This window comes from Zalophus californianus, chromosome 15 (assembly GCF_009762305.2).
Source record: "Zalophus californianus isolate mZalCal1 chromosome 15, mZalCal1.pri.v2, whole genome shotgun sequence".
NCBI classification, from domain to species: domain Eukaryota; kingdom Metazoa; phylum Chordata; class Mammalia; order Carnivora; family Otariidae; genus Zalophus; species Zalophus californianus.
Window position 1 is genome coordinate 53733972 of NC_045609.1, and position 15422 is coordinate 53749393.

The 15422-nt window shown below is 35.5% G+C and overlaps 1 protein-coding gene and 1 pseudogene across 3 annotated transcripts in view; one reads left to right on the plus strand and one right to left on the minus strand.

The window, feature by feature from the left end:
• EXOC6 (exocyst complex component 6) overlaps positions 1-15422 on the plus strand; it is a 240815-nt gene that overhangs the window by 51549 nt on the left and 173844 nt on the right. For all 3 annotated transcript variants that reach the window (XM_027595848.1, XM_027595850.1, XM_027595849.2), the window contains exon 5: positions 2780-2825. In XM_027595848.1, coding sequence (XP_027451649.1) covers positions 2780-2825 — 46 coding nt within the window. The remainder of the gene's footprint in view (positions 1-2779; positions 2826-15422) is intronic.
• Positions 12505-13110, minus strand: LOC113923342 (annotated as a pseudogene).

The following is a 15422-nucleotide window of genomic DNA, read 5'->3' on the forward strand; positions in this document are numbered from 1 at the left end:
GAACAACCTGTACCTCTCCCATTTCCTTCCTGCCTAGTTTGTCCTTTGTTCCTCACCCCCCTCTCACTGCTTTTTTGTTTTTCCTCAGAATACTTTCCCGTGGAGGAGAGTGTCTTTTGATTACATTTCCTTACCTTTTCCTAATTTGCCTAATTTTTTACCTCTAGTTTTCCACTGTTTTCTGTTTGTCACTTAAGCAGGTTGGTTTTGCTTTGCTCACAGTCTCGTTTTGCTGATAAAGTAAAAAAAACATCCTAAAGTGCTAGGTCTTTTCCCTTCTTTGGTCTTGCCTTACTCCTGTATTTTGGAAAAACTGACTTTTTTGGTTTCTGAGTTTTTGATCTCTCTGTTATGGCTAAGATATTACTGGGACATCAAATAAATTCTGAAGAAACTCACCAATATTTTCTTTCGCCTTATGTATCCTGTTCAAACAAAAGGAAGCCAAGGCATATGTCATCTTTTTCTTCATATAGTAAGCTGAATCCATCTTAGTGTCCCATTTTTTAAACTTATTTTTTTAGGAAGGACCCTGAACCTCCATGTCCAGGGGAATAAAATGAGATGCTTTGTATAATATTTATATAATGTAAGTTTAGCTTAGAACACAAATTGTATGTTAAAACTGCCAGCAGATTTTATTAACTAAAAAACATTGTTTTCTGACTTTGTGAGAATAACTTTTCTTTTTTTTCAGAATCACTGAAATTCTATTCAGTTTTATCTCTGGTCCCTGGATATTTGCACATTAACTTTGAGTAAATAAAATGTCTGCTTATTATGTTTCAAGGTTGAGAAACCTACTTTCTTATAGTAATGTTTAATAATACCTTTTTGCCACCATCAGTTACACTGAAGTAGCCATGAAGACAGTCTCTAAGTTTGATTGCTTTGTCCCTGAATGGTAATAAGCCTAAAAAATGGGGGACTGGTGGAATGAGAAAGAGCTGAATTCAGCTTATTCCCCTGGGGCGAGGGGGGGATTTGGAATAGAGAAATAAAGGGAAGTAGAGGTTAGACTTTTGTTACTGCTACTGTCTTTGCTTTCAAGGCTGGACAGGCAATCTGAGTTCATGTAAACATTGTGTTCCTAATAGCCACACTGAGAACTGCTTCCTTTCCTCCATCTAGCCTTCTATCAAATTATCCACTCGGAAATACTTTTTTGTGTCAGCCATTATGGTAGATTTTGGAAATATAAAGTTGAAAATGACACAGTCCAAGCTCTGAAGGGTCCTACAATTTAATGTGAATAAAGATAAATGAGCTATTTATTATTGTATAATTGCCTAACTCTTCCTTGGATTAGAAGGGGTATGAGAGGATATAAAAAGTCATAGGGTAACATCAAGAACTAATGATGTAATGTATGGTGATTAACGTGACAATAAAATAAAAAAAAGAACAAAAAAAATCATAGGGTAAACATGCATTTTCCTGGTACATTAGTTTTACTTGATTATTATTATTATTTTTTAAGATTTTATTTATTTATTCGACAGATAGACAGCACAAGCAGGCATAGTGGCAGGCAGAGGGAGAGGGAGAAGCAGGCTCTCTGCCGAGCAGGGAGCTGGACGTGGGGCTCGATCCAGGGACCTGGGATCATGACATGAGCCAAAGGCAGCCGCTTAACCGACTCAGCCACCCAGGCGCCCTACTTGATTATTTTTGAGGAGAGCATTACTTTTATATGGAAATAAGATAAGATAGATATGAAAGTTACAGAAATTATTGAGCTAAAACTGGAGACTTCAAATTAAGTTTATACTTAAGCAGCAGTTTTAGGCTTTTTCCCAGGTTATGTGTTTACTCTAATGCTTTGGTTGGAAAATGTGAGAAATACTGCCCTACAATATAGGGGCTATGATAGAGATATACATAGGGTTCACAGGGTTAGGGTGGTTCACTGTTGCCACCATTGTAGCTTTATGGTTTTCAGACAAGTGAACTAAATATCTTCTGTAAACTTGAAGACCCCTGGGAAGTAGCCAAAATAGACAATCTGGAGACAAGTGTTGTCTGTCTCTCTGATCTGCGAAAATATGAGCTGGCTTGATGAGCCAATGATAATTTACTCACTTTATACTTTGAAATTCTCCTAAGGATAAATAGTAATCTACATAGTTGCATTAAAACCTTTTTGGTGGCAGTGTGTCATCCTGCTGAAGCTTGTAACAATTTTATTGAATAATTGCATTTCTGAGTTATAATAGAAATGATAAAACGAAGTTGCTTTGTTATGTTTATTTATGGTTTTATTATAATTTAATCTCTAAACTTTTGAGGGTTTTTTTTTTCTTTGTCAGTTTGGTGTAAAATTTTATTTCGTGAGCTGTAACACAGTTGTGTTTGGTATATTTTGGGTATATGTATTTTATTTGATATATTGAATCAAAATTAATCAATCTCACTTACTCAACTTTGTCTCTTGAATAACTAAAGTCCAAACTTCAATTCCACTACAGGGAAGAGATATTATTAAGTTTCTGAATATGATTAATTGTTAGTAGGTAATGTTTCAATTATAGGTATCAGCATATGAAAGTGTTCCAAATTCCAGATAATGTCTTCATGTATATAATGTAATGTTCAATATATGAGGACATTAAAATGTTTTTATTTATTCGATGTATAAAATTTTATTTGAAAATATAAGCCTGAATTAAAGTATAGAGAAAATTAATGAATTTATAATAGGTTCTTCCCTGCTTTAATTTTTTCATCTAAATTTTTTTCTCATTTTGAAAGCTAAAATAAGTTATATTTTTTAATGCAGTGCTGGAAATGTACAGTAAGCTAAAAGAACAGATGAGTGCCAAACGGTGAGTTGGTTTCTTTCCTGTTTTTAATAAGAATCTTTTATTTTTCTATTAAAGAAAGCATGGATAAACTTACTGTAAATTATAGTGAGTCATGTGAAGTTTGCTTTCTACCTTTATTCTTTTTTCATGCAATTTGCCCATCAGAATCCTCTAATAAAGCAATTCTTAGCCATTTATTTGTGGATCCTTGTCTTTTATAAGTGAAATCAAAGATTGATTATATTGTTGAAGGACAAATAGACAACTGAACAGGAATGAAAAAAATATTGATTAGCTTCCATGTAAACATTGCTTATAATCAAAGGCTAAGTATGTATAGTGGAACCACAGTGAAAAAGCAGTATGGGTAGTTAAATTTTGACAGTCTGGGCTACTGTAGATCATGTTCTGTTTTATAACACAAATTAACACATGACAAATGAAAAATCATTTGAGGTGGTTTATTGATTATCATTAGATGTAATGTTTAAAATGTTTTAAAGATGAACAATTTTAAAGTAATATAGAAAAATCAGAATAAATGAGAATATTCTACATTTGGAATAGGGAAATAATGATTTCCTCTTAGTTTATTAATAATTGCTTAATTATCACAGTACATTATGTACAAATCTATACTCAAAGATCTGTGTATGTCCTGCTTTAAAGGGCTAAACATTGAAATTTATTGGCCTTTACCAATTCATACTAATGAGTAGTTATTTTCTCCTCCTTAATACACGAACCATAAACTATCCTGAAAGTTTTTTATTTATGTATATGTATGTATGTGTATGTATATATATATTCTCTTTCTCTACCAAAATTGTACATCCTCATATTTTAAAGTTCTATGTATTTGCTGCAGAAAAACAGGCATCATCATCCCTGCTTGCCATTCACCATTCCTTCTTGCTAAGGGCAAAAACTTTTACCTCTTTTAAGGCATTATTTTTGTATTTACATTTATGTCTTTAAATAACTAACTTTTAATTTTTCTTCACTATTTTCCAGTTTGGAGCATTATATGTTTTTTCAGTAACATCTAATATTTATATTTAGATTTCCCCATTTATGCCCCAGATGTCTTGTATCCTCATTTCCTCCCTGAAACATTGGTTGATATGTACTTTTTTTGTCCCTTTAATCTAGAACAATCTTCCTGCCTTTCTTTGTTTTTCATGAAAGGGTCCAGGTCAGTTGTCTTGTCAACGAGGACATTTTGGATTTATTTAATTATTTTCTCATGATTAGATTCAGATGAACTGTTTTTGGTATGAGTATGATGTAAGTGATATTGTATCACTCACTGTATGAAATCAGAAGGCATATACTGTTAGATTGTCTCTAGGTTATGCTAAATTTGATCATTTGAGTAAGAGGATGTCTACCAGATCACTTGAAAAAGTATCTTTTTGTCTGCAATTACTAAATAATCTGTGGGTTGATATTTTGGGTTCTATTTCCTTAACAACTTTTCACTCATTGGTTTTAGGATTCTTGCTTTAGATTTTAAATTTTTTTATTTTTAAGTAATCTCCATACCCAAAGTGGGGCTTGATCTTACAGCCCCAAGATCAAGAGTCGCATGCTCCCCTGCCTGAGCCAGCCAGGTGCCCCTCTTGCTTTAATCATCTATTATATTTGGGGTTACAAAATGGTGAATTTATAATTCTGTTGTTTCTTTGACATTTATTAGCTGTCTTTCTTAATATAAAGAAGAGCTTTTTTTTTTAAGCTCTTCCTTTTTATTTCCCTTTTTTAATTTTTTTTTCTGATTATCACTATAGATTCGTGGCTTTTTTTTTTAGTAAGTGTGTTATAATCTGTTGTTTTCATTATTCTTTTTTATGCTCAAATTGTACCACATTTGGTTAAGGGAGCCCCTCAAGCCAGTTTCTGTGTCCTCATTTGTTATTGAGTACTTTCTTGGTTATCACACAATAATATGTTCCACACTCACATTGTACTTTTCTTGCCCTAGACCTAGAAATAGCCATTTTCCAAGGTACCCTAGCTCCTTTTAGTAATGGTATTTAGAAACAGACCTGCTTGCTAGGTGGGCTTACTAATAACCCCCACCCCAGACACACACATCTCATGCCCTCTAGCCTTCCAGGGTTGTAATTGAGAAGTTTGAAGCCATTCTAATTTCTCATCTTTAGTTTGTAACCTACCTTTTTTTCTCTTTTAGAATCTTTTCTTGTGTGGTCTGTAATTTCCTGATGATGTGCTTTGATATGGGCCTGTTTACTTCCATTGTGTTGGGTACTTGGTGAACCTGTCTGGAATTTAATCTGGAAACTGTTCTTTGATCTGATAATGTCTTTAAGATCTAGGAAATTTTTTTGAATTACTTATTTCTTTCTGTTTACTTGATTCCAGTACAGATAGTGATGTTTAATCTTCTAGACTGGTCCTCTGATTTTCTTTTCTCTTTAACAATTTTTATTTTTTTGACTCCTTGCTCTGCTTCTAGGATATTTCTTTATTTTTTATTTTTTTTTTAAAGATTTTATTTATTTGTTTGAGAGAGAGAGAATGAGAGAGAGAGAGTACGAGAGGGAAGAGGGTCAGAGGGAGAAGCAGACTCCCTGCCGAGCAGGGAGCCTGATGTGGGACTCGATCCCGGGACTCCAGGATCGTGACCTGAGCTGAAGGCAGTCGCTTAACCGACTGAGCCACCCAGGCGCCCAATATTTCTTTATTTTTATTTTCCTAAAATAATACTGATTTTATCTCATTTCTGCTCTCCAATTTTTAATTTCTAAGAACTTTTTTGACCTCCAAATATTTCTTTTCCTTCATTTTCTTTTTTTTAAGGTAACTGTTCTTGATTTACTGTTAACAGTATTTTGTCTTAACCTCTGTGAGATTTTAGATGTATGTATTTATCTCCTTGCATATAATTTGTTTGCACTAAGTTTTCCCCCCAGTTATTATTTTTTGTTTTTGTTTTTTTTTACTCTCTGACTTTGTTGGTAGGGCTGTTTCTCAGATGTCAGGTAATTCCTTGGTTGACTACTCATATTTAAGTGGTAGTGGACATAAGACGCCGATTGGGAGCTCTAGGTATGTGGGTGGGACTTGTTCATTCTGAATTTATCTAGCTGGGCTGTTTAGTTGGTGAGGCTTTGGTGTTAATATCTGGAGTTGTTTCTTCCGAGACTGCTCAGATGCCTTAGAGGAGACTTCACCTGTCTCCCATCTGGAGGGTAAAGACCTGACTGCCAGCATTCTGGGATCTGAGTTGGGGAAGAGGGCATTTAGTATATATTTCGGCTCTACTAATCCTCTTGTTTTCAGATCAGTACTATTGCCTTCAACCTTAGGTGGTTTCCCCGCCCTATTCAGAGATTATCTGTTTTAGTCTCTTTAGTATTTTGCCAAAATGGGGAACGATTGTTGCTCAGATGACTGGAGTGGAGTTTGCTGCTTAAAAAGATTATCAACCAATATTTCTTACTTTAGCCCTCCTTTGACTCTCTCTTCCGTAAGTAGTGGGATTCCTATCAATTCTTGACATTTTAGATATTCTAGAGAATAAATAAGTTTATTCTTGGTTTCTCAGCTATTGACTTAGAATTCAGTTTTCTTAGATCTGCTGAGTTGTTGTTGTTTTTTTTTTTTTACCACATATCCGTCAGCTTTCAACATTCTAAAATTTTACTGTTCTCTTTTCTCCTTTTCTCTTCATCTGTGTAGGCTTATGCTTTTTTAAAGAAAAATCTCATGTTATTTTATTGGAGTATCAAGGAGTCAAGGTTAAAAAGCATGTATTCAGGCTGCCATCGCACTAAATATTTAGGACCCCACTTCTGGTGCTCTGCCATATTTTTGTTAAGAGTCTGCATATGGGGTAATAAAATGAAGGGCATGGGCAGATGTTATTTCTGGTGATCATTAGAGGTTGCAAATTAGCAACTCACAGAGTCAAACTGGCCCACAGGTATATTTGTTTTGACTTGTAAAATGTAAAAAAAAAAAAAAAAGTTTTTTGTTAGTTAATATCACTTCACATTTGTTAAAATATCTGGATTTATATTCCACTGATTCCCAAATCTGAATCTTGAATCTCTAGCTTGGTTTTGACATCTCTGATTCTTGTTGAATCTTTTCACATGGACATTCCACTATCTCAAGTTCAGCATGTCTGAAACAGGCTTAAAATCTTTGCTTATTTCAGGGATTGGCCCCTTTTCTGTCAAATGTGTTGTAAAATATTTACTCTGTGGTGCAGCTTTTTATTTTTTAAGTTATTTGCTTAGCAAGTTTGTAGACCCAAATACTCAGATCATAAGTCTGTAGCTCCATGAATTTTTAAAAAGCGAATACACCTTTATAACCACCAAGATCAAGATTTGAACATTATTTCTATCCCAAAAGCTTTTCTCATACTCTCTTCTGATCATTACCACCCAAACAAGATACAGAACATTTCCATCACCCCTGTATGCCCCTTCTTAGTTGATTCCTCCTTCCCTCCACAGATAACCATATTCTGATTTCTATCACATGTTCTTAGAATTTATATAAATGGAATCATAGAATGTATTTCTTTTTCTTGTCTAGTATCGTTCACTCCAAATGTTTTGAGATTCATCTATGTTATTGCAAATACAAATTGTTTCTTTTCATTGCTGAGTAGTATTCAGTTCTAAGAAGTTATTTATCTGTTTACCAGTTGGTGGGTATTTGGGTTGTTTTCGGTTTGGAGGTGTTATGAATAAGGCTGTCATAAAATTAGCAAACAAGTCTTTCTGTAGGCAGATGTTTATATTTCTCTTTAATATACGCGTAGGAGTAGAATTGCTGGGGTATAGTGTAGATGTAGGCTGCCTTTTATAAGAAATCATTAAATAGTTTTCCAAAATGGTTGTACCATTTTATACTCCCATTGGTAGTGAGAATTATAGATATTACACATCCTTTGCCAATATACAGTATTGTCAGTCTGTTCTAGTTGAACCATTTTGGTACATGTAAAATGGTGGTTCCAATTTGCATTTCTCTGGTGACTAATGTTGAGGGCCTTTTCATTTGCTATTTGGTCATTTGTGTATTTTCTTTTGTAAAATGTCTGTCCAAGTCCTTTGCTTATAATTTTAGGTTTAGAGACACATTGAACAGAAAATACGGCATTCCCATATACCTTCCTCTCCTCACAGTTTCATGCATGAGTGTAATACATTTCTTACAGTTCATGAACCAGTATTGACATGTTGTCAACTCCAGAGTTTTCAATAGGGTTCACTCTTTTGTGTTGTACAGAAGGTTTTGACAAATGCATAATGTCGTATCTACCATGACAGTACCATACAGAATAGCTTCACTGCCTAAAAAATCCCTTGTGCTTCATCTCTTTCCCCATCCCTTCCCCTCCCACCCTAACCACTGCCAATCACTGACCTTTTTACTGTTTCTATAGTTGTGCCTTTTTCAGAATGTCCTATAGTTGGGATCATACAGTATATGTCATATTCAGACTAGCTTGTTCACTTAGCAATACTCATTTAAGGTTCCTCCATGTCTTTTTGTGGCTTGATAGCTCATTTCTTTTTACTGATGAAAAATATTGCATTATATGGTTGTACCACAGTTTATCCATTCACCTGTTGAAGGACATCTTGGTTGCTTCTAATTTCTGGCAATTATGAATAATGCGGCTGTAAACATTTATGTTCAGGTTTTTGTGTGGAAGAACTTTTTAATTCATTTAGATAAATACCTAGTGGTCCAGTTGCTAGATCATACAGAAAGACTATATTTGGCTTTTTTTTCTTTTTAAGATTTTATTTATTTATTTGTCAGAGAGAGAGAGTGCACAAGCAGGGGAAGTGGCAGGCAGAGGGAGAAGTAGGCTCCCTGCTGAGTGAGGGGCCCAATACAGGACTGGATCCCAGGACCCTGGGATCATGACCCAAGCTGAAGGCAGACCCATAACTGAATGAGCCACCCAGGCATCCCTGGAAAGACTATATTTAGCTTTATAACAAACAGCCAAATTGTCTTCCAAAGTGGCTTTACTATTTTACACTCTCAGCAATAATAATGAACGAACGTTCTGTTGCTCCACACCCTCACCAGGATTTGGTATTGTCAGCGTTTTGGATTTTAGCCATTCTAATAGATGTAGGTAATATCTCATTTTAATTTGCAATTTCCTATTTGCATGTGATGTTGAGCATTTTCTCATATGCTTATTTGCTATCTGTATATCTTCTTTGGTGAGATACCTCTTCAGATATTTTGTATGCTTTTAAATTTGGTTGGTGGTTTTCTTACTGCTGACTTCTAAGTGTTTTTTGTATAGTTTATATAGTAGTTCTTTATCAGATATATGTTTTGAAAATATCTTCTCCCATTCTGTGGCTTGTCTTTTCATTCTCTTAACAGTGCCTTTTTAGAACAGAAAATTGTTAATTTTAACGAGTCCAGCTTACTAGTTTTTTCCCATAGATCATGCTTTGGTGGTGTTTCTGAAAACTCATTGCCAAACCCAAGGTCATTTAGATTTTCTCCTATGTTAATTTCTAGAGTTTTGTGTTTTACACTTATGTCTGTGACCCATTATGAGTTAATTTTTGTGAAATCCATTCATGAATATGGAATATCTGTCCATTTATTTAGATTTTCTTTGATTTCTTTCATCAGTTATGTGCTTTTCTTCATATAGAGCTTTTATGCATTTAGTTAGATTTATACATAATTTGTTTTTTGGTGCTAAAGTAAATGGTATTGTGTTTTTAATTTCAAATCCCAGTTGTTTCTTGCTGGTTTACAAAAAGGCGATTGACTTTGGTATTTTTTTTGGTATTCTTCAACCTTGCCATAATCACTTACTGTTCTGGGCGTTTTTTTAGTTGATTCTTTGGGATTTTCTTTTCTTTTCTTTTTAAGATTTCATTTATTTATTTGACAGAGAGACACACAGCGAGAGAGGGAACACAAGCAGGGGGAGTGGGAAAGGGAGGAAGCAGGCTTCCCGCTGAGCAGGGAGCCTGATGCGGGGCTCGATCCCAGGACCCTGAAATCACAACCTGAGCCAAAGGCAGACGTTTAACGACTGAGCCACCCAGGCGCCCCTATTCTTTGGGATTTTTCTGCATAGATAATAATATCATCTGCAGACAAGCCTTTTCTTTCTTTCTTCCCAGTATGATTACCTTTTATTTCTTTTTCTTGTCTTACTGGATTAGCAATGAATGTCAGTATGATGGTTAAATTAGAGTGATGAGGAGGAATATCCTTGCCTGTTTCTGATCTCGTGGGGAAAAACATTGTGTCTCTCATCATTAAGTATGATGTTAGTTTTATATGATTTTTATTCTTTTAAATTTGTTGATGTGTGTTTTATAGCCCAGAATATGGTCTATATTGGTGAATGTTCTTTGTGAGCTTGAAAAGAATATATATTCTGGGGCGCCTGGGTGGCTCAGTTGGTTAAGCAACTGCCTTCGGCTCAGGTCATGATCCTGGAGTCCCGGGATCGAGTCCCACATCGGGCTCCCTGCTCAGCAGTGAGTCTGTTTCTCCCTCGGACCCTCCCCCCTCTCATGCTCTCTCTCTCTATCTCATTCTCTCTCTCAAATAAATAAATAAAATCTTAAAGAATATATATTCTGTTGTTGGATGAAGTATTCTATAAATGTCAGTTAAATCCAGTCGATTGATGGCGCTCTTCAGTTCTACCATATTCTTTTTTTTTTTTTTAAAGATTTTATTTATTTATTTGACAGAGACACAGCAAGAAAGGGAACACAAGCCGGGGGAGTGGGAGAGGGAGAAACAGGCTTCCCGCTGAGTGGGGAGCTGGACGTGGGGCTCAATCCCAGAACTGTGCGTTCATGACCTGAGCCAAAGGTAGACGCTTAACGAATGAGCCACCCAGGCACCCCAGTTCAACCATATTCTTAACTGAATTTCTGCCTGCTGGATCTGTCAATTACTGTTAGAGGAGTTTTGAAGTCTTCAACTATATTAGTAAATTTGTCCGTTTTCCTTGCTGTTCTATCAGTTTTTACCTCACATATTTTGATACTCCCTTATTAGTCACATACACATTAAGGATTGTTATGTCTTTTTAGAGATTAATTATTTTATCATTATGTAATGCTTTTTTTTATCTCCTCATAACTTTCCTTGCTCTGAAGTCTGCTTTATCTGAAATTAAAATAGCTACTCCAGCTTTTGATTGGTGTTAGCATAATATATTTTTCTCCATCCCTTAACTTTTAATCTCTCTGTTATGTTTAAAGTGGTTCCTTTTATACAACATATAGTTGGGTCTTATGTTTGTCTTCCACCCAGAATCTTAGAACTTCTATAAGAAAATGTAGGAAGATATTTTCACATTACCTGGGGTAAGCAAAAATATTTTTTAGAAGGATCACAAAAAGCTACTATACAGAATTGGAAATTGTGGACCTCAAATAAAAAATTTTATTCATCAAAATACACTTTTAAGAAAATTGATAGGCAAGGAGAAAACATATGCAAGATTTTTTTCTGACAGGACTCATAACCACAATATATAAAGAGCTTTTTACAAATTAATAAAAAGGAAAAAAAAAGAATAAAAATAAGGAACTTACGGTTTCTGATCTCACATGTAAAGAGCTTTGAAGCAGTCATTCCTGTCTTTACAATAAGAAGAGAGCTAATCAAACTGAAAATAAAAAACCTTTTTTTAAACAAGATTTTTTAAATTTATTTGTCAGAGAGAAAGAGAGAGCACAAACAGAGGGAGCAGCAGGCAGAGGGAGAAGCAACCTCCCTGCTGAAGAAGGAGCCCGATGCGGGACTCGATTCCAGGACCCTGGGGTCATGACCTGAACCACAGGCAGATGCTTAACCGATTGAGTAACCCAGGCGTCCCTAAAAAACCTCTTTTAGATCCATTGGAGAAATGAGGTCATACGGCAGTCTGCTGCCCCTGGAATTGGAGAGACAGGCAAATAGAGACTATCACAGTTTACTGAGAGCAGAAGCCACTGCTGGACCTTGATAGGAATACTTAAAGGTGATTGAACGTACTGGCTTCAGAGAGAAAAAAAAATTCCTGGGGGTACAGGAAGTCCACCACTCTTCCATGAATTTTAGCTTCAGGAGCCCTACCAGATTCTCAGAGTGAAGATCACAGAAAAATACCAACAGAGAAAGAAAAAAGTAATCAGTTTGAAATAAGCCCAGAGTGCTGTATTCTTAGCAAAGCCAGCTGGCAAAATTTTGATATGAATCCCATTACTTTAACAGCTGTTGAGCTATTAAGACTTTATTTCTTCTTGAGTCAGTTTTATCTTATGTTTTGTCAAGGACTTGGACCACTTTATCTGAGTTGTTGAATTTATTGGCATAAACTTATTTATAATATTGTCCTATCATCCTTTTAATGTCTGTAGGATCTGTAGTAATGTTCATCTTTGTCACTCCCAGTATTGCTAATTTGTGGTTTTATTCCCTTGATTTATGTGACAGGAGGCTTATCAATTTTATGGAGATTTTCAAAGATCTAATATTTGAGTTTGTTCTTTGATTTCTATCTTTATTTTTATTTATTTATTTATTTATTTTTACTTTTCAAAAATTTTTTTCACTTTGCAATATATAATGTACATCTTTTCATGCAAATGGGTGAGATTCATGATTGAAAAAGGGAAACTTACAGCTTGTGGGCGGGGAAAACCCAATTTTATGCCAGTTACAAGTGAAACACCTAGAATAAATCCACGTGAAAAGTTATAATTGAGATGGGGAAAGGTATATGAGAAAATACAACCTTCAGGTGGCAATACTTATATCAGGCAAAACAGCATTAAAGGCCGAACACATTAAATAGGATAAGGAGGGTTCCTTCTTGCCTTCCAATGCATAACCATCAATTTGTTGCGTAGTCTTTTCATTTCTTCCATCTCCTCTGCTACCTTTATCATTTCCTCAGTGCTTAATTTCTGCCATGTATGTCCCCTCTAAATTGCGGGTGAGAGCGAGCCAGCCTCTCTTTAAAGCTTCCTTCTTCTAGCTTATGTTTTCCCACTCCACAAGGAGGCTGCTCCATGGGAGGGCGCTTTTCCAAAAGGTGCCTTCTAGAAAGGCGCTTCTGAGGAGGGCGCTCCTCGAACACCAGTATCTCAGGAAGGAGCTCGATAAGGAGCTCCTCGGGAAAGAACTCCTCTGAGGACTGCTCCTCGGAAGATGGTTCCTCCGGAGACTGCGTTCCGGGAGAGTGCTCCACAGGAGGCTGCTCCTCATCCGTGTTGGGTGCGCTCTGTGGCTGTTCTTCGTTTTCTTTGCAGGATTTTTCCATGTTCAGGATGGTCTGGACCTCTGCTCTAGGCGTCCTCTCCTCGAGGCGCGCCGCTGTGACCTGCAGACCTGTAGACCTGCAGACTTCCTTCTGCTCTTCCCCTCGACCAAAGGGCGGGAGGTAGACGGTGTCTGAACAGGCAAAAAGGCTATTTTTATTTTTATTATTTGCATTGTTATACTTGGGATTTTATTTGTTCTTTTTCTGTTTTCATAAAGTGGAAATTTAGAACTAATTTTATGCCTTTTTAAAAAAATTTTCAATCATTCATTGCTGTGAATCATATATATGCTGTGAAATAAGTGAATTTTAATTTAAAATGACTATAATTTCCCCCCAAAATGACTATAATTTCCTAGACATCAGTGTATCAATGTAAAGAACAAACAAACAAACAAAAGCTATAATGAAACTCAACTTCTATTGAAACATTTTCTCTAGGATAGGAAAATCAGTATATTTTAAAAAGCTTAAGTTGTACCCAAATACTATATGTGTCACAATTGACTCTAAAATGACAAAAAAAAAATATATTTGTTTTTTTTTAGGCTTTTAAAAACATTTATTTATTTAAATAATCTCTACACCCAACATGGGGTTGAACTTATAACCCCAAGATCAGGAGTCACATGCTCTTCCAACTGAGCCAGCCATATGCCTTTCTTTGGTATTACAAACATTTAAAGTTACATTTTCCTCTGAGAACTACTTTAGGTGCAGTTTTGAAATGTTTTTATTATCTTTTAGTTTAAAATATTTTATTTTCCTTTTTTTTAAGATTTTATTTGAGAGAAAGAGAGTGCAGGAATGGGGAGAGGAGCAGAGAGAGAGGGACAAGCAGACTCTGCACTGAGCTCAGAGCCTGATGTGGGGCTTGATCCCACGCCCAGAGATCATGACCTGAGCTGAAATCAAGAGTCAGACAATTAACTGACTGAGCTACCCAGCTGCTCCTTAATTTTCCTTTTTTTAAACGTTTGGTTTATTTACAAGTGTATTTAATTTTCAAATATTTGGGGGACTTTTAGGATATGTTATAATCTTTATTATTAATTTCTAGTTTGATACTCTTGGGTGAGTGAACATACTTTGTAGGAATTCAGACCTTTGACATTTATTGAGAATTGTTTAGTGACCCAGCATATCATCTGTCTTGGTGAACATTTCATGTGTACTTGAAGAGACTGTGTATTTTGCAGTTGTGGCTTTAGTGTTCTAGAAATACCAGTTAGGTCATGTTAGTGTTAGAGCAGTTCAGATTTTCTTTCTCCTTAGTGTTTTTTTGCTGGCCAGTTCTGTCGGGGTAAGAGAGGGGTGTAACGTTACCTACTATTGTAGTTTGTCTACTTTCCCTTTAGTTCTTTACATTTTCTTCTATATATTTCAAAGCTCTGTTATTAGGCACATTCATATTTATGATTGTTTTATATTCTTACTAACTTTGTGTCATATGAAATGTCCTTCTGTATCTTTGGTAATATTCTGTGTCCTGAATTCAACTTTGCTGGTATTGATGTAGTCATTTTAGTTATTCCTGCATGCTTATACTGGATGTTTCATGGTATATCTTTGACATCCTTTTACTTTTTAACCCTACTCTTTATATTTAAAGTGTGTTTCTTATCAACAGCATATAGTTGGGTCTTACTTTTTTTCATCCAGTGGGCAATCTCTACTTTGTAAATGGCATTTTAGACCTTTTTTTTTAAGTTTTAAAAAGATTTATTTATTTATTTTAGAGAAAGTGGGGGAGGGGCAGATGGAGAGGGAGAGAGAGAATCACAAGCAGACTCCCCACGGAGTGCAGAGCCCACGTGGGGCTCAGTCCCACGAATCTGAGATCATGACCTGAGCTGAAACCAGAAGCCGGACACCCAGCCAACTGTCACCCAGGCACCCCTCGACCATTTATATTTATGTAATTATTATTATGGTTGACTTTTCAATTAATTATCTTCTATTTGTCTGATGTATTTCTTTCTTTCCTTCCTTTTCATGATTGAGGTTTTGTTTTGGTATATATATATATTTATCTCTAACTCTATTCACTTACTAGGTATACATCTTTGTTTAACCTTTTACTGGCTATTCTAGAGAGCACAATATGCATTTTTAACTCACCACAGTTGACTTTCAAATAATGTTATTAAACTTCATCAACAATATAAGAAACTTAGGACAATTGTACTTATTCCCATCTTGTTTGTTGTGTTTTTGTTTTAATATAATTTACTTGTAATACACACACACACGCACACACACACACACACGCACACACATAATTAAAACAGATTCTTTTATACTTATCCACT